Source organism: Capricornis sumatraensis, chromosome 6 (assembly GCF_032405125.1).
Source record: "Capricornis sumatraensis isolate serow.1 chromosome 6, serow.2, whole genome shotgun sequence".
Taxonomy (NCBI): Eukaryota; Metazoa; Chordata; class Mammalia; order Artiodactyla; family Bovidae; genus Capricornis; species Capricornis sumatraensis.
The window spans coordinates 58,904,226-58,923,878 of record NC_091074.1 but is presented as its reverse complement, the minus strand read 5'-3'; the positions used below and the strand labels follow the sequence as shown (position 1 = coordinate 58,923,878).

General features: G+C 39.4%; 1 protein-coding gene across 1 annotated transcript in view; it reads left to right on the top strand.

Moving 5' to 3' along the window:
- TRPM6 (transient receptor potential cation channel subfamily M member 6) overlaps positions 1–19,653 on the top strand; it is a 105,364-nt gene that overhangs the window by 67,843 nt on the left and 17,868 nt on the right. Inside the window, exons 26-33 of the mRNA XM_068974221.1 lie at positions 3,859–4,991; positions 5,135–5,247; positions 7,209–7,332; positions 12,886–12,977; positions 14,936–14,994; positions 16,530–16,555; positions 18,059–18,109; positions 19,560–19,625. Coding sequence (XP_068830322.1) covers positions 3,859–4,991; positions 5,135–5,247; positions 7,209–7,332; positions 12,886–12,977; positions 14,936–14,994; positions 16,530–16,555; positions 18,059–18,109; positions 19,560–19,625 — 1,664 coding nt within the window. The remainder of the gene's footprint in view (positions 1–3,858; positions 4,992–5,134; positions 5,248–7,208; positions 7,333–12,885; positions 12,978–14,935; positions 14,995–16,529; positions 16,556–18,058; positions 18,110–19,559; positions 19,626–19,653) is intronic.

Below are 19,653 nucleotides of genomic sequence, written 5' to 3'. Positions count from 1 at the left end.
ATGGGCTGAGGAAGAGGAACTCGTGGAGAAGACTGAAAAGAATTGGTCAGACGAGAAGACTGAAAAGAATTGGTCAGACGAGAATAATGAAAACTAGGAGAAGGTAGTATCATGAGTCAAATGAATACAGAGTGAATCTTGATCATAGTAACAATAGTAAACTGAACACCAATAGTCATCATATGCTATTACGTTTTCTTCAGTTTTTTCTTGGTATTTGAGTAGAGAAGGATTAGATGGTAGATGGGTAAGTAGCTTCTGAAAAATATTTTAGATGCTTTCAAAGGCTCTAGTATTTGATTATGAAGCCCTAATTTAATTTCAAAACACAATTGATCAAATTTCCTTTTTGATAGAGCTATTTCACGAGCCCTCTTTTTTACATGGTGGTCCTTATTGAGGTCGTTCTGAAAGTGTTAGTTGCTCAGTTGTGTCCAACTCTTTGTGACCCCATGGACTGTAGCCCACTAGGCTCCTCTCTTCATGGGATTCTCCAGGCAAGAATACTGGGGTGGGTAGTCATTTCCTTCTCCAGGGGATCTTCCCGACCCAGGGATCAATCCCAGGTCTCCTGCCTTGCAGGCAGATTCTTTACTGTCTGAGCTACCAGGGAGGGAAGAATATTTTCTGGCAGTAACTGAGCAGTAGTTTGAAGAGGGAGGGAAAAGACATTAGGAAGACATTTGTATGTTTGCCTGCCTCTGAAGAAGAGATTATCTGTATCCTTACAGAGTTAGGGGAATTGTAAAAGTGGAAAGAGAGCATATTAAGTCTGTTTTATATTTTACTTTCTCTATTTGGAATGCTGGCTACTTTTTGTCCCTAGCGATGTAAGCCAGTGTTTTCTCTCTCTGTTCTATGGAATAAGTTGTTAACTAGGGATTTTTCCATAGTAAGCATGTTTGGTTACATTATATTTGGAAAGTGCTACATCTTAAAAAAAATTTTTTTTTAACTATCATGTTGAGCAATGTAATTCAGCAGAGTTATAGCTTGAGCAAGTCCCATCATTGTTTTATCATGATATCTTACTGAGAAACATTTGTGAACAACTCCAGGCATGGAAAATGTGGGTGCAAATCATGCATCCTTCGTGGGACTCTAGGACCCCAGTAGGACTTTGCTTGGATCCCTGCTGAGTTGCTGAGACGTGCTGGAGGGCAGTGGTTACTGCCATTGAATATGGAGTTGCACGCTTTGGCTTTGAAGCCTCACTCTTTCACTGACCTTATGATGGGTAATGTGACCTATATTCATGAAGGGATAGTAGAATGCCTACCTTATAGGGTGGTCATGTGGATTAAATAAAATAATGTATAACGTCTGGCACATAATGAGCATTCAGGAACACTGTGATTATCATGATGATTATAATAATACTTTCTATAATTTCATTTTACAATATCTAGTCCAGAGACCCACAGTGAAACAATAACCATCCTGGTCTCCTCCTCACTTTCTGACCTTGCACAGAAGAAACGAAAATCATGAGAATTTCTTTTCCATGTCAGAATGACTGAAAGACTTGATTAATGTACATTGTGGTTGAGAAATATAATTAAAATATGTTTCATAGGACATTGAGCTTTAGAAAAGAAGTGCCTATGAAAGCAAGAGGACCTGATGTGAGGGTGACCAGGTTATTTGCCTAACAGTCTCTATTGTAGCAGATTACCTGTGGCTCTGAATACTTGTTGGTGTCTATTGTATCCTTTTGATGGGGCTGCTGCTAATGGAACTTAATGAATCTCCATTACTGTTGTTCGGACTGTACTGTTTTTGAATTAGATGAAACAGTGTGCTAGATGGAGAGGCTCTAATGAAGCATATTTGGAAGTGAATATACATATATTTTGTGCTCTTTTCTTCATCATCCTTGCCAACTCTAGTTTTACAGGTTCCAGAAGGTCAGGAAGCCTTTACTAAGGCTCTATTGAGTTATAGAAGTTGAAGCAAGAGAGGGCTCCACCCACCTAGATGATAATTAAAATGGAAAATACGACCCCCTTTACTCTTTCAGTTCTATCTGCAAAGATTCCAGAAAGAAGGGGAGGATTTCTCAATTCATGTGACCTGGAATATATTCTGGAGAGGGGACATCTGACACTATTCTGGAAAGTGCTTCCTAGAACCGAGTGCCAAGCTCTTCATGATAAAATCAATCATTGCTTCTCCCAGCCCCCAAATAAGAGTGGGGACAATTTTTTATTTCTGCGTATGGTGATATGAGTCATGAAACTGTTGACTATATTCCCTCCCTTGCTGCTTTTCACTTTATTTCTGTTTATCAAAGATTTTTAGTATTGAGAAATTGGAAAGTATATCCCTTTCTGCAAAGTAAAGAATGAAACAGGAAAAAAGGAAAGAAATAAAAATGTCATAACTGTATTAATTTCCTGGGCTGCCATAACAAAGGGCTTCCCAGGTGGTACTAGTGGTAAAGAACCTGCCTGCCAATGCAGGAGACATAAGTGACCTGGGTTCAATCCCTGGGTTGGGAAGATGTCCTGGAGGAGGGCATGAGAACCCATGTCAGTATTCTTGACTGGAGAATCTTATGGATAGAGGAGCCTGGCAGGCTACAGTCCATAGGGTCGTAGAAAGTGAGACACAACTGAAGTGACTTATCACGCATGCACGCACACCTAACAAAGTACCAAAAAATTTGGGTGTCTCACAACAATAGAAATTTGTCCTCTCACAGTTCTGGAGGCTAGAAGTCCAAAATTACGCCATTTGCAGGTCCATGCTTTCTCTAAGCGTGACTCCAGGGGAGAGTCCTTCCTCACCCCTTCTAGCTTCTTTTGCTTGCGGACAGCCCTTGGTGTTCCTTAGTTTGCAGATGCACCACTCCAGGCAGAAGGTAGTTGTCTCACATTTTCCTCCCTCTATGTCCAAATTTCCCCTTTTTATAAGAATATGAATTATACAGGTTTATGGTATACTTTAATGACCATATTTTAACTTGATTACCTCTGTAAAGGCCCTCCTTTCAAATAAAGTCACGTTCTAGGAATACTTGGGGTTAGGATTTCAACTTATCTTTTTTGGGGGGGTACACAAAACAAAACCTATACCCATATAACAGAGATAGATATAGATATATTTTCTTTATTCTTTCTAATTCTCTGAAATCAATTGTTAAATTTAATTTGACTCTGCTTGCAGTGTACTTTTGTACTTGCATAACTGATGGTGTCTGATGGCTGCTTTTACTTGAACCACTGGTTCAATATCATAATTTGGGGTTCAAGTATTCAAAATCACTTAAGAATTGCCTCAGACTTCCTCTGATTGTAGGTTTCTTAAAATGGGCTTTGTTTGAAACCTGGGATGCTTGTTTATACTGTAGACATGGAATTTTATTTTAAAAGATCTATAAACTTTTTCTAATTATGATTTTTATTATTGACTCTATTCCTATCCTTCCGGTTTCATCCTCAGGATTTCCCTTGCCTACCAAAATAGCACAGTGCTTGACAATAGGAGATATTTTAAATGTTTGTCATGTAAGTTAATGAATACATTAATGAGTACAAATAGGCTGATTGATGAGATGATTGGAAGGATAACTAGTAGAAGCTGGAAATGTGGTTCTGAAAAACCGGAGAGAAATAAGGGCCAGAAATGCAATTTTTAATTTTCCTTTTTCTGGTGATAGTGGGAATTACAGGAGTGGGTGAGAGCATCTGGGATGAGTACCTACTGGATAGAGAAGAAGGCAGAAGACAGACCCAACATAGGGAAGCCGCGTAGGCTGGGCAGCCACCTAGAGATGGAAGCAGAGCAGGAAGAGAGGAAGGCCAGTTCCCATCAGCTTACTGCGTTTATTGGTTTTCTCCCTCCCTTTACCCTTAGGGTTACCGAGATGTACTTCCAGCTGAAAGAAATGAATGAAAAGGTGTCTTTCATAAAGGACTCCTTATTGTCGTTGGACAGCCAGGTGGGACACCTGCAGGATCTCTCTGCCCTGACCGTGGATACCTTAAAAGTCCTTTCTGCTGTTGACACCTTACAAGAAGATGAGGCTCTCCTGGCCAACAGAAAGCATTCTACTTGCAGAAAACTTCCCCACAGCTGGAGCAATGTCATCTGTGCAGAGGTTCTGGGCAGCATGCCACTCTCTGAGAAGAAGAAGTATCAGTGTTATAGCATGCCCCCTTCTTTGCTGCGGAGCCTGGCCAGAGGCTGGTATCCTCCACGAGGCCAGAAAGGGCCCTTTCTTGAGATTACACATCAAGAGGCTTCAAATGTACGAGATGAGCAAGGAGAACAAGAAACAGAAAATCATGTAGTTGCTTCTGGGGTGATGCTGAACAGACAAGCACACCCAAAGTATGGCCAATATCTCCTGGTCCCTTCTTATCTAGAACAAGTTTCTTATCCTGCAAAAACTGACTTGCCTCTGTCCAGACCATCTGTGGAAGCAGGTACAGATGGCCTGACAACTGAACATGTCAGCCAGACTGAGGTCCCTGTTCATCTGATGTGGCAGACCCCGGGTGTCTCACCCCAGGGCCCCATGGTGGAAACCAAGGAGCAGTGTGAGTCACTTTCTCAGATACCAGCCAGACCAGACGAGGGGGAACAAGTGCTCCCCACTTTGATTTGCACACCTGGACCCACGAGAGTGACCTCCCTCCCTTCCCAAGTCATGAGCATGCAACCTGGAGGTGGATATGTGAACTGGGCATTTTCAGAAGGTGATGAAACTGGTGTGTTTAGCACCAAGAAACACTGTCAAATCAGCGTGGCCTCCACTTGTAACCATGACTCCAGACAGAGTGAACACGGCCAGAGGCAGGTCCGGGGCAGATCCCTGTCTGATAACTCGGCAAGACTGGCCCAGAGCAATTGCTCAGAAGCACTTCCACGGCTCCAGCCAAACACATCCTTTCGAATCAGTCCACTTCGGAAAGACAAGCCCTTCACTGGGAATCAGAGCTTGAGATCACACAAGGAGGAGAAGTTGAAGATCTCTAAGATTAAAAGTAAGAAGTAAACATTGCAAAACCAGGATTAAATTCTCACGTTGCTCCCATCCTCATTCTCCCCATTCTCTCAATCTTACCTGTGAAACAAAATGGTTCCACATACTGTCTTTATTGTCTCATGTAAATCATTTCCGTTACAGATCTATCAAAATTCTCAGAAATAGGACAGTCAAAATGGATCAAAACAAAAATGCTAACCAAGGATAGGAAACTGTCGAAGAAGAAGAAGAAAACACAAGGACTGCAGGTGCCAGTAAGTGCCTTTTATGTTTTTGGCCACTGAGGTAGTATCCTATCTTAGCTTGATTTCTCTTTATTCTAAAGTGCCAAGTACACAAAATAACACTGTCCTAGAAGGAATGGAGATGTAAATCTTAAGAGTCAGCAGAGCTGATTTGCAACAATTCATTTATCAACTCATAGGTTGAAGGACTTTTGTGTTATTTTCAGTTTTTGGCTATTCCACTTAAGCTGTTAAGAACATTTGTGTACGAGTCTTTGTGTGGACATATGTTTTCATTTCTCTTTGGTAACTAGGAGTAGAATAGTAAAGTCATATGGCAAGTATTTGCTTGATTTTAGAAGAAACTTACATTGCCACCAGTTTATGAGTAGTGGTTTATGAGAGTTCCAGTGGTCCACGTCCTTGCCAGTCCTTAGTAGGCTCAGTCTTTTTGATTTTAGCATGTCAGTGAGTGTACAGTGGTATCTCACAGTGGTTTCATGTGCCTTTCCATAGTGACTAGTGCAAAATCACCTTTTGAAGGAGACTTAACGTCCATAAAGAATGGCTTCCTTCAGGGAACATGCAGAGTTGCTGGGATCCCATAAAATATGAGTTTAGAATTGTCTTCTAATTATGTTCTAAAATGGCCAGAGTTAAAATCAGTATTAACTGAGCTCCAGTACTAATAACTTGCTTTTTGTTATCTTGTAGTCTGTCAGTTTATCTCGTTTCTTCTCTGCCCCTGTGAAGCACACGAGGCAGCCATTATTGTTAGCTCCCTGTTATTTTAATGATGAAGGGAATGGAGCTCATAGACATGAAGTGACTGGCCCAGTTCATGTAGTTTCTGAGTGACAGGGATAGAATTCTAACCAGTTCTTTCAGACCCTTATGTTTTTGTTGTTTTGCTTTATACCAGTGGTTCTTAAACTGTGGTCTCCCATCAGCATTACCTGAAAACTTAAGAGATTCAAATTTGCCCTCTCCTCAGACCTACTCAGGGCTTCCCAGGTGGCGCTAATGGTAAAGAACCCACCTCCCAATTGCAGGAAACATAAGAGACGCAGGTAGGATCCCTGCGTTGGACAGATCCCCTGGAGGAGGGCATGGCACCTCCAGTATTCTTGCTTGGAAAATCCCATAGATAGTGGGGCCTGGCGGGCTACAGTCCATGGGGTTACAAAGAGTGGTAAACAACTGAAGGGACTTACCACACAGGCACAGACCTACTGAATCACACACAGATGCTGAGGGTGGGACCCAGCAATCTGTGGGTTTAACACAGTCCTGGGTGATTCTGATACGCACTCAAGTTTGAGAAACCCTGTTGCCCACCCTCGTTCTCAGTCATGACTGCAAATAGGAAAGTCACATGGATGCTTGTGTCCTGCCAGCAGGAGTGATGGAAGTTTAACACTTCCCAGGTGATTTTAATGTGCAGCCAATATTAACAACCACTGTTCTTCAACATGCGGTTGTTGTTCTGTTGCTCAGTTGTATCCAACTCTTTGCAACCCCACGGACTGCAGCACACCAGACCTCACTCAGTTCTCAGTTCAGTCGCTCAATCGTGTCCGACTCTTTATGACCCGATGAACTGCAGCACACCAGGCCTCCCTGTCCATCACCAACTCCCAGAGTCCACCCAAACCCATGTCCATTGAGTCGATGATGCCATCCAACCATCTCATCCTCTGTTGTCCCCTTCTCCTCCTGCCCTCAATCTTTCCCAGCATCAGGGTCTTTTCCAATGAGTCAGCTCTTCGCATCAGGTGGTCAAAGTATTGGAGTTTCAGCTTCAACATCAGTCCTTCCAATGAACACCCAGGACTGATCTCCTTTAGGATGGACTGGGATGGACAGCACAACAGATTTCACTGTCCTTCATCATCTCCCAGAGTTTGCTCAAACTCATGTCAGTGATTACTGTGATTTGGAATCTATTCAGATTAATGTCACTCTGTTCCAACAAGTATCTTTCTTTCCAGGTCATAACAGTCAACACCTGCTCTCAAAGTGACCAATTGAACCCAGAGCCTGGAGATAATAAGATCTCAGAAGCACAGAAGGGCAGCAAGAACTGGATTCCAGTGTCCAAATTTAATCAGATAAGTATGTGACAGTCTGCATTCTTTTTTTTTTTAAGTTTTATTATAACTTTATTTTGCTTTACAATACTGTATTGGTTTTACCATACATTGACATGAATCAGCCACAGGTGTACATGAGTTCCCAATCCTGAACCCCCCTCCCACCCCATATCATCTCTCTGGATCATCCTCGTGCACCAGCCCCAAGCATCCTGTATCCTGTATCGAACATAGACTGGCGATTCGTTTCTTACGTGATAGGATACATGTTTCAATGCCATTCTCCCAAATCATCCCACCCTCTCCCTCTCCCACAGAGTCCAAAAGTCCATTCTAAACATCTGTGCCTCTTTTGCTGTCTCGCATACAGGGTTATCATTACCATCTTTCTAAATTCCATATATATGTGTTATTATACTGTATTGAATTACCCAAACCCTGGTGGTTTCCTCAGGCTATGGTCTTTAGAGCAGCGGGGGTCCCTGCTGTTCTCTCAAGTGGAGGTGAGAGAATGAGAAGGGGCCATACTTTCTTAGAAAAATAGCTCTTTTCTACTTTTAGTTTTTATGAAAGAGATGCAATTTGCATTTGCTTAATGGGATAATTGTCAGAATTCAGAAAAGAGAAATTAAAATTAATTAAAATGCAGATAGTCTCCTATTCAGAGCGGTTGAATCTGCATCAAGGAGTATTCATTTAGTCTGACTTATGGGGTGAGTTGTCCAGTGTTATATATTCTTTAAAGCTCAGGTGACGTTGATATGGGCCCTTACACAGAACTCAGCAGTAGTTGGTTATTTACAACTGCTCCCATATAGTGTTTATTCCATCGGCCAGATTCCCTTAAACTTAATAGTAATGATGTTTGTAGAGGATAGAAGACCGATCAGTGAGCTGGGAATGAAGACTGTGAGCTCAGCGTAGACTGTGAAATAAGCCTGGACAGATACGTTGAGGACATATTATGAAGAGAATAGGTAGCAACGAACTGAACACTGAACGTCTTACATTTGATAATGAGACCCTTACTAATTTTTAAACAGAAGGGACTATGTGGTTAGCAAGTCATAAATATTTAAAATTATTTGAAGTACTAAACTTAAGGTACATGTATTAGTTTTGGATATACAACATAATGATTAGATATATGTCTGTGTTGCAAAACTAGTAGCACAATAAATTAACGTCCATCACCACCTATAGTTAACAGTTATTTTTTCTTGTGATGAGAACTTTTAAGATCTATTATCTTAGCCACTATATAGTATTGTTAAACTATAACCACCATGCTGTATATTACCTCCCCATGTATTTATTTATCTTATAGCTGGAGTTTGTACTTTTTGACCATCTTCTCTTATTTCAAAACAATTCAAACTGAGAAAGATGGGAGTGGCAGGAGGGTTCTGGCAAAGACTCTCGTTTAAATCTGATGATCAGGAAGAAAGAGAAGACCTAGAGAATTAGGCTAAATCCAGGTATTTGGCTAATCTGAAGACTGCAGGAGGCCTAGTGTCTTGAAGCACATTCTGGGTTGAGAACTTTGTTTTTTTACAAGCTTGTCTGAGTTAAGAATTGAAAAAGAATTTTAAAAAAAATTTGAGGGTGCCCTGTTAGATAGCTCCTTCTAAACACAAAAGGTAAAGTTTTGAGGAAATTAATTATAGAAGGAAAAGCATAGTTTTAGATTTTCATAGAGGTATTTTATTTTAATTGTAGTACTGAGCTATCATATTTATCATAATTTTATGATGTTATGAAAAGTGTCACATATACAATTTTTTGATTTTTTTCAGCAGCTTTTTTTGTATTTCCTGTATATATTTTTTCCAGCACCAAATAGTAGGAAAAAATAACAACTACTTTTAGCCAGGGACTTTTAATAAGTATTTTTCTCAGAACTAATCCAACCAAATATTTATTAAATTATTATTGATTGCCTACTATATGCCAGTAACTTTGTAAATACCAGGTATAAAAAATATTAACAATAATGGTCCTTGTTAAGTTTTTTAAAGAAAAGGCTAAAAATTAAAACTATTTGCTGGCATTCTTTTCTTTCTTTTTTCTTAGTTTGATTTTGTCTTCTTTTTATTTTTTAATTTTTTTTTTAATTTTAAAATCTTTAATTCTTACATGTGTTCCCAAACATGAACCCCCCTCCCACCTCCCTCCCCATAACATCTCTGTGGGTCATCCCCATGCACCAGCCCCAAGCATGCTGTATCCTGCGTCAGACATAGACTGGCGATTCAATTCTTACATGATAGTATACATGATAGAATGCCATTCTCCCAAATCATCCCACCCTCTCCCTCTCCCTCTGAGTCCAAAAGTCCGTTATACACAGTTGTGTCTTTTTTCCTGTCTTGCATATAGGGTCGTCATTGCCATCTTTCTAAATTCCATATATATGTGTTAGTATACTGTATTGGTGTTTTTCTTTCTGGCTTACTTCACTCTGTATAATCGGCTCCAGTTTCGTCCATCTCATCAGAACTGATTCAAATGAATTCTTTTTAACGGCTGAGTAATACTCCATTGTGTACATGTACCACAGCTTTCTTATCCATTCATCTGCTGATGGACATCTAGGTTGTTTCCATGTCCTGGCTATTATAAACAGTGCTGCGATGAACACTGGGGTACATGTGTCTCTTTCAATTCTGGTTTCCTCGGTGTGTATGCCCAGCAGTGGGATTGCTGGGTCATAAGGTAGTTCTATTTGCAATTTTTTAAGGAATCTCCACACTGTTCTCCATAGTGGCTGTACTAGTTTGCATTCCCACCAACAGTGTAGGAGGGTTCCCTTTTCTCCACACCCTCTCCAGCATTTATTGCTTGCAGATTTTTGGATCGCAGCCATTCTGACTGGTGTGAAGTGTTTCCTCATTGTGGTTTTGATTTGCATTTCTCTGATAATGAGTGATGTTGAGCATCTTTTCATGTGTTTGTTAGCCATCCGTATGTCTTCTTTGGAGAAATGTCTATTTAGTTCTTTGGCCCATTTTTTGATTGGGTCGTTTATTTTTCTGGACTTGAGCTGCATAAGTTGCTTGTATATTTTTGAGATTAGTTGTTTGTCAGTTGCTTCATTTGCTATTATTTCCTCCCATTCCGAAGGCTGTCTTTTCACCTTGCTTATATTTTCCTTTGTTGTGCAGAAGCTTTTAATTTTAATTAGATCCCATTTGTTTATTTTTGCTTTTATTTCCAGAATTCTGGGAGGTGGATCATAGAGGATCCTGCTGTGATGTATGTCTGAGAGTGTTTTGCCTATGTTCTCCTCTAGGAGTTTTATAGTTTCGGGTCTTACATTTAGATATTTAATCCATTTTGAGTTTATTTTTGTGACTGGTGTTAGAAAGTGATCTAGTTTCATTCTTTTACAAGTGGTTGACCAGTTTTCCCAGCACCACTTGTTAAAGAGATTGTCTTTACTCCATTGTATATTCTTGCCTCCTTTGTCAAAGATAAGGTGTCCATATGTGTGTGGATTTATCTCTGGGCTTTCTATTTTGTTCCATTGATCTATATGTCTGTCTTTGTGCCAGTACCAAACTGTTTTGATGACTGTGGCTTTGTAGTAGAGCCTGAAGTCAGGCAAGTTGATTCCTCCAGTTCCATTCTTCTTTCTCAAGATTGCTTTGGCAATTCGAGGTTTTTTGTATTTCCATACAAATCTTGAAATTATTTGTTCTAATTCTGTGAAAAATATGGCTGGTAGCTTGATAGAGATTGCATTGAATTTGTAAATTGCTTTGGGTAGTATACTCATTTTCACTATATTGATTCTTCCAATCCATGAACATGGTATATTTCTCCATCTATTAGTGTCCTCTTTGATTTCTTTCATCAGTGTTTTATAGTTTTCTATATATAGGTCTTTAGTTTCTTTGGGTAGATATATTCCTAAGTATTTTATTCTTTTCTTTGCAATGGTGAATGGAATTGTTTCCTTAATTTCTTTTTCTACTTTCTCATTATTAGTGTATAGGAATGCAAGGGATTTCTGTGTGTTGATTTTATATCCTGCAACTTTACTATATTCATTGATGAGCTCTAGTAATTTTCTGGTGGAGTCTTTAGGGTTTTCCATGTAGAGGATCATGTCATCTGCAAACAGTGAGAGTTTTACTTCTTCTTTTCCAATTTGGATTCCTTTTATTTCTTTTTCTGCTCTGATTGCTGTAGCCAAAACTTCCAGAACTATGTTGAATAGTAGCGGTGAAAGTGGACACCCTTGTCTTGTTCCTGACTTTAGGGGAAATGCTTTCAATTTTTCACCATTGAGGATAATGTTTGCTGTGGGTTTGTCATATATAGCCTTTATTGTGTTGAGGTATGTTCCTTCTATTCCTGCTTTCTGGAGAGTTTTTATCATAAATGGATGTTGAATTTTGTCAAAGGCCTTCTCTGCATCTATTGAGATAATCATATGGTTTTTATTTTTCAATTTGTTAATGTGGTGAATTACATTGATTGATTTGTGGATATTGAAGAATCCTTGCATCCCTGGGATAAAGCCCGCTTGGTCATGGTGTATGATCTTTTTAATGTGTTGTTGGATTCTGATTGCTAGAATTTTGTTGAGGATTTTTGCATCTATATTCATCAGTGATATTGGCCTGTAGTTTTCTTTTTTTGTGACATCTTTGTCAGGTTTTGGTATTAGGGTGATGGTGGCCTCATAGAATGAGTTTGGAAGTTTACCTTCCTCTGCAATTTTCTGGAAGAGTTTGAGGAGGATAGGTGTTAGCTTTTCTCGAAATTTTTGGTAGAATTCAGCTGTGAAGCCGTCTGGACCTGGGCTTTTGTTTGCTGGAAGATTTCTGATTACAGTTTCAATTTCCGTGCTTGTGATGGGTCTGTTAAGATGATTTTGTCTTCTTTTTTAAATAGCCTTCAGTAATGCTTGATTCTGCTGTTAAGGAAGAATTACTAACAATTTGGATCTCAAAATTCATGTAGTTTGAATAAAGCATGGATGACAAGATTCAGAGGAAAGTGAAAATTACTAAAGGTGTTTTATAGGAAGATAGGGTATGGATAATTCTTTGATAGAGTAGTATTAATTGTTATAAAAATAAGGGTAACTATGGAAGAATAGAAATGGGGTAAATAGCTTTTAACCACTTGAGTAAAAAGGACAAAAGAATCTTGGTAAAACTTGCCTAAAAGAGAAAAGTATATTTCAATTTAGATAAATGCACAGTGTTGAGCAGAGAAGGCAATGGCACCCCACTCCAGTACTCTTGCCTGGAAAATTGCATGGATGGAGGAGCCTGGTGGGCTGCAGTCCATGGGGTCGCTAAGAGTCGGACACGACTGAGCGACTTCACTTTCACCTTTCACTTTCATGCATTGGAGAAGGAAATGGCAACCCACTCCAGTGTTCTCGCCTGGAGAATCCCAGGGACGGGGGAGCCTGGTAGGCTGCTGTCTATGGCGTCGCACAGAGTCGGACACGACTGAAGTGACTTAACATACAGTGTTGAGATATTTTATTTGTAACTGTGATTCACATATAACACATTTTCATGTATTCTCTAATTTTTTCCTTCCTTTTAACAAGGTCTAGAATCTTACATATATCAGAAAATGAAAACTAAAGAAGCTGAACGACATCCTATACAAGTCAGTGATTATGGAAGGCAGTCTCAAGAGGTGAAAGCATTTTATCTGACATTTTAAAAGCTCAGTTTTCACCCCCTCTCCTCCCACTTTATTCTTTCTTTGTTGTTCTCTTTTTTGCTATTTATCCATCCAATTACTTATCCTGAGCATTTTAGCATGAATGAGAAAAACTTTAGGAATTTTTGACACTTTTTTCAAATATATAAAAGTTGCCATATGGAAGAAAAATACCTCTAATACACTTTTCAGAGGTAGAGCTAAAAAAACAACATATACAAATTATTGGGAGACAGGTTTCAGCCTGATTTGAGAAGGAATTTTTACCTTTTGCAGCTTTCCAGGGATGGAATGGTTTATCTCACAGTAGTTAATGTCTCACTTAGTGTGGTTAGTTGGCTAAGCCAACTTCTTTGTAGATGTGTTGGAGGGGATTTGTACATTTCAGAGTAAAGGACCTTCAGTGTTTCTTCAATACTGATTTTTCAGGCTGTTTTTTTTCTGTCTGCAAATATGTGCTTGTTTTATTGCCTGCCACCATGGGGGAAGCATGATCTAGTTAGACTAGCCACCACCTAACCGCCCCCCCCCCAATATAATTTTAATCTTTGTTTGAATATTACCTCTATGACCTTGGAAAGTGTATACAAATCACCTATATAAAAATATACTAACAACCTCAGATGTTCCTATAGGAATGTAATCTGTGAAACAGAATACTCCTTGAAGGTAGTTAGGGAACCTGTCTGCCCTATCAAATCCTGGCTCTTCCACTTCCTAGGTTTCAAAGTTATACATATCAATTAACCTTATGAGCTTCATTAGCTGCATCTCTAAAATGGGGTTAATGCCATCCTTACCAGTTTAATAGTGGATAACAAAAATAACACTGTGCAAATGCCTAGAGTAATGCTTGGAGTGGCTTCCCTGGTGACTCAGATGGTAAAGAATCCACCTGCAATGCAGGGTTCGATTCCTAGGTTGGGAAGATTCCCAGGAGAAGGGAATGACTACCCATTCCAGTATTCTTGACTGGAGAATTCCATGGACAGAGGAAGCTGGTGGGCTACAGTCCATGGGGTGGTAAAGAGTCTGACACGACTGAGCAGCTGAGCATGCACGCACACACAGTGCTGGGAGTATACTAGATTTTAAGAAATAATTTGAATCTAAATAGAAATAGAATGAGATATCTCCAAGGTAACTTTCTGAATAATCATTAACTGAAACAATGATCTGATGATTGAGTATAACAATATAATGATCAATGTTTCCTGTCAACTTTGACGTTCATGCCTTCTTTCACATCCTTCAGTTCAGTTCAGTTCAGTTCAGTCGCTCAGTCGTGTCTGACTCTTTGCGACCCCATGAATCACAGTACGCCAGGCCTCCCTGTTCATCACCATCTCCCGGAGTTCACTCAGACTCACGTCCATCGAGTCCGTGATGCCATGCAGCCATCTCATCCTCTGTCGTCCCCTTCTCCTCCTGCCCCCAATCCCTCCCAGCAGCAGAGTCTTTTCCAATGAGTCAACTCTTCGCATGAGGTGGCCAAAGTACTGGAGTTTCAGCTTCAGCATCATTCCTTCCAAAGAAATCCCAGGGTTGATCTCCTTCAGAATGGACTGGTTGGATCTCCTAACAGTCCAAGGGACTCTCAAGAGTCTTCTCCAACACCACAGTTCAAAACAGATGTTATATGTTCACTCTCAATTTTGTAAAATCCATTATATATTACAGTTTCTCTTTGATGTCCCCATAAAATACTTTCTGTTAAAGCTGGTCACCACAGTGAGTTACTCATATATTGTGCTAACTTTATTCATCTTTCTAGCTTGAGTTTTGATACTTAGTAAAAGAAATATTGAACTAGAGGAAGGGAGAAGAAAACAACCATATCCTTCAAGGAGTGTGTTTTGCAAATGTGTTGTTGGAAGCTTGAGGTGGGAGAAAGCTGGGTGAGCATGTAATGATCTTTCCCCTCTGCTCAGGATCTTACCAAAAGCTCTTCGTGGGATTCCAGGAGCACCACAGTCAATAGGAAGTCTCAGTGAGTATTTCTGAATGTCTGTCTTTAAGCATCTTTGGCTTCTTTTCTTTTTTAAACTGGACTGGGAACCAAGGTTTAATAGGGTCAGAAAAGGAGAAAAGGAGAAGTGTGTCCAACAACAATATTTTTCTTTTGTTAGCAAGAATGACGATTATTTATTCTCCTAGTTTTCCTGTTTTTGGCAACAAAATCTCACCTTAATGCCTTTTAGGAATATAATGAAACATGTGCTATTGCAGCAAATTAACCATTTTGTGTTTTTTAGTGTCAAAAAAGCACACATGAAATAATAAGTATCATATCTTTTCTGATGTGAAATTTGCATTAAAAATTAGGAATAAATCTGTCTTGACTGAAAAAAAGACTTAGAGTGAAGACCTAGATAGTTCTTTCCCTTAGTTTTTTTTTCCCCCAAATGTTTCTAAGATGGATCTTTCTGGTTTCTCCCTAGCATCCTAAGTGTTCATAAAAGCAGTAACAATTTGAGAAGGTATGAGACAGGAGGACAGGGCTAGAGAGAGCAGATAGAGAACTCACATTTTTGTACACTTGAGACTCCTGGATTTTTATTATTCAGGGAATATTTGAACACCAACCAGGCAGATTATTCTATTTTGTTTATAGTGTTTTATGGACCTTTCCAGTTATATCATCAAATTGACTATTCTTATAGCCAAAGGAGCAGAATTCAAAAGCATCTGTACTCTACAAAGGGGTCATTGATGTCAGGCAGGTGGAATATGATGGTCAGCTGGCGGTCAGCTGGTAGTCAGCTGTGTTTGAGACGGCCTTTTCTCTGAAGCTCCCATCAAGGTCTCTCTGTGCAAGCCTGCCTCTAGAATTGATGTGCACATGTCTTTCTTCTCCCAAAGGTTCAGTAGTTTGTGCTCATGCAGAGTGGTGGGTTATTGCAGCATGAAATGAAACAATAATTGTAATTGTACTTTCTTCCCCAAGGACCTTACGTTCTGGAGATATTCTTTGAATGCACTTATTTTGACTTGCCCATGGCCACTTGTGCACTTGAGCAGGGCACGTAACCATTTAAAGAGAGCTAATTTCAGCCTTGAACATTTAGGGATCACGTGGGCTAATGAAACTGATTTGTAGGCTTGTCCAGAGACATTCATAGACTCATTTGTAGGCATCTACTTTGCATAGTTCAGGAACCTTTTCGTTTAATTGATCCAGAAGAATACAAATACAGTTAAATCTTATGTATGTTGTGTGATCACACAGCTAATTAAAAACAAAAACCAACAACTGCTTTTCAGTTAGCTTAGGGCATACACAGTAAACGACTTACATGCATATCTGGTGCTCGTTTTTCTATGAAAATAACTGTAGGGCTATAAACTGTTTCTCTAAAAGTAGGGGCCAGATGTAACTGATAGGCTTCCTTTACAGTAATATATACACATGTATATACATATATGCTTATAGTCTCTGTATTATTTACTATTTCATGCACTTTTTCTATCTTTGATCAGTGAAAAATTTAAGCATTATCTAAACAACTTTAATTTTTCAAACAGATTGAGGACTTCAAATGGAGTTAACAGTAAGTTTTTATATTTTTTTCATATTATTATTGGTGAGGTTTATGCTCCTGCTGAGATTTTTAGTTCTTGAAATCCTGTTTGTGGTTTTTGTCTACTATACAGAGTAGCAAATTCGGTAGAAAAGTAGAAAGTTTTTGAATGTCTTTCCCGAGATAAGTCAGGAATGATATCTGGTTTAAAATTTTTTGGAGTAACCAGTTTTCAACCATGATTTTCCAGTGAGTAAGAGTATAGTCACTGAGCTCATTTAGACTGCTTGACAACTCTTACTGTGATGTTTTAACACATTGCCCAGTAAGAACTCATGAGATTGTATGTAGATCTTTCCTTTGGCTTCAGTGGGACTCTGTGCCCCAAGTGGCTAAGTAGGACCAAGCCTGCTTCGGTGAGACACCTCCCTCACCAAAACCACTCTCTATAGCCACTTTCAGATGTTACCCCTTTCTGTCTTCTTGACCCCTTGATACAGATCAGAAACCTTCCTCTTCTGTGGTCTTGTTCCATCTCAGTTTCTTGTGTTTTCAGTACATCCTTTGCAGTTGATTCCTTCTCCACCTACAAAAAAATTTGTCATGTACAAAAGAAAAAAATAATCCTTTTCTTGAGTTTACCTGGCTTTCAGACTGCCACTCCCGTTCCTTACCTCCAAATTAATTGAAACAGTGTTATTCCAGAAAGGAACAGTCTTTTCTGATGATCTTACCTTTTTCCCAGCACCCCCAAAGGGAGGGAGTTTTATTCCTTTGTTTATGCAGCAGCAAAAAGCCAGAGACATCTGTGAAACTGGGCTCATTACGCTGCTTATTCTACAAAGTATAAAGCAGTTACCACCACGAGACCAAAGTTCTCCACTTTAATTCTGAGTTTATGAAATGGCGAAACTGTTGGAAAGGATTTCTCTTGAGCCTTGTAATTTAGGACTTGAGCAGATAGAAGAGAACCGGTTGAACTTGCAAGAGGTATTCCCAACACACAGTCCTTCTGTAACCACACAAATCCCTTGCTGTCACCTTCCCTTCCACCTCCTTTGTTTCTGATATGTACCTCTTAATATGTTTTCATCATTTTGTTGTCATTTTTAAGTCAGTGAAGTAGTCTGCTAATAACTTGATATTAATAACGTCTTTATGTGGGCACTGCATCTTGGCAGGGAGCTCAGAGAATTGTGCTTCTGGGATGTCGTGAAATGTGATGGGCAGCTGCGTGCCTTCTGCAACCCAGAGGTGTAATTTGTTCAGAGGAAATATATCTTTGAGGCTAATATTACCTGTCTTTCTTCAATTCCCTATATAAATATATTTGGAGATATTGCATTGATGATTGGAAGCTGTCAGGATACCATGCACGATAATGTGGTTAAAGGATATTAGGCAATCTTTTTCGAAAACCGAGAAGTCATTCTGATTAACCTGTTCAGTAATAACTTTGAAGGCAGTATATTCATAAGTATGTATTTATCTTCAGCCTAGTAATTAAAATGTCAGTCTTCTCTGTAATTTCAGAAATCTCAGACTCCTTAAAAAGCCCTCAAGAGCCTCACCATCATTATTCAGGTAGGATGCATGTACACATGGACATATCAATGGAGACTGCATTTGGAAACAAAAGCATTAATGAATTTGTGGTGTTGATATGGCTCCAACTTGAAAAGTTGTTTACTCTGATGAGAGCATATTCAGGTTTCTTAACTTGGGAAAACAAGTTAGGATTTAAGAAGTTTTGGATTAAAAAAAAAAAAATGTTTGTATTGGTAAGTTCCAAATTGTAAAAGCGAAAGATGACCTTGAGATCTGAAAATTCCTTACAAGATCAAAACCAGAGATCTTTGTGTTTTGGACTGGGGAGGAGACAGGCCTGGGGCTGGTTCTCTAAGGAGGGGTTTTGTACCCTTATTGGGCCCTCAGTGAACATAACCACTGAATGAATGCCAGCCCCACAGGGGATGTTCAACAAAGACACCTTAAGGGATGTTATTAAACAAGACGTCAAGGGTCTTGACTCTCTTAAGCAACATCGCTTCACAGTGATTCAGTAGTCTTTCTTTCAAAGTGGGAATAATTGTACTTGCCCTTCCTGAGGAGCAATCTGCCAAAGGGCTAGTTGAGAATAAAGGAAACCCTTTGAAATGCAAAGTAACGTAACAACCAACTGGACTCATGCCATTGGGTGGTCTTTTGGGTATCATTGCTCTCAGCTTTGGATTAGATACTACACAAGTGAACTTTTTATACACTCTTAAAGCTGGGTGCAAGAGTACAAGTGTATTGGTGTGATAATTACCATTATTATTATATCAAGGTCATGTGTTCAGGGTTTGGTATTAGGCTACCTTATCCTGAATTTTCCTCTGTAGTGAATAGTGTTTCAGTGGATTTTAGACTCCACATTCCAGGCTCTCATAACTGGGTGATTCAGCTCAGCAGTAATCTGTAATTTTGACTCCAGCTGTCAGCTGAAGAAAGTCTGGTGAGGAACACTGTAACTGACATTGATTCTGATCTGTTAGGATACAACTCTTAACAGGAAAATTCAGATCACTTGCTTCTAATTAAAATTAGTCTTCAGCTCTCTCTGGGAAAAGAAAATGAACTCTGAAAAATCAACAGTAGATGTCCCCACAGCCCACTGTGCACTAGATTTGATCTGGAAAAGAGAAACCAGAGAATGAAGACCACAGATTAAAATGCTCTTTAAAAGCAAGTTCCACATATGTATGGATTAGTGTGGTATTTGCTATTCAGGAGGGTGTAGGTGACAACCCTAGCTCAGGACTTACTAGATAATCTTATGTAATCTGTTACTAAAACTGGGATATCCTTCCTGCTTAAGGCGTAGTTTATTTTAAATACTGTATTATAGATACTGTTTTTGATAAAGGAACAAATAAAGGGTCTTCAAAGTAAAATATTCTAGCATTATATGAGTATATTGATGGGGGGAGTCTTTCTATAAATTCAGCCCACTGATGCGTACTTAAAATAGTAAATCTGCTTTTGTTTGCAGCCATTGAAAGGAACAATTTAATGAGGCTTTCTCAGACCATACCATTTACACCAATCCAACTGTTTGGTGAGTGCCATTTCTACCTTCTTGAGGT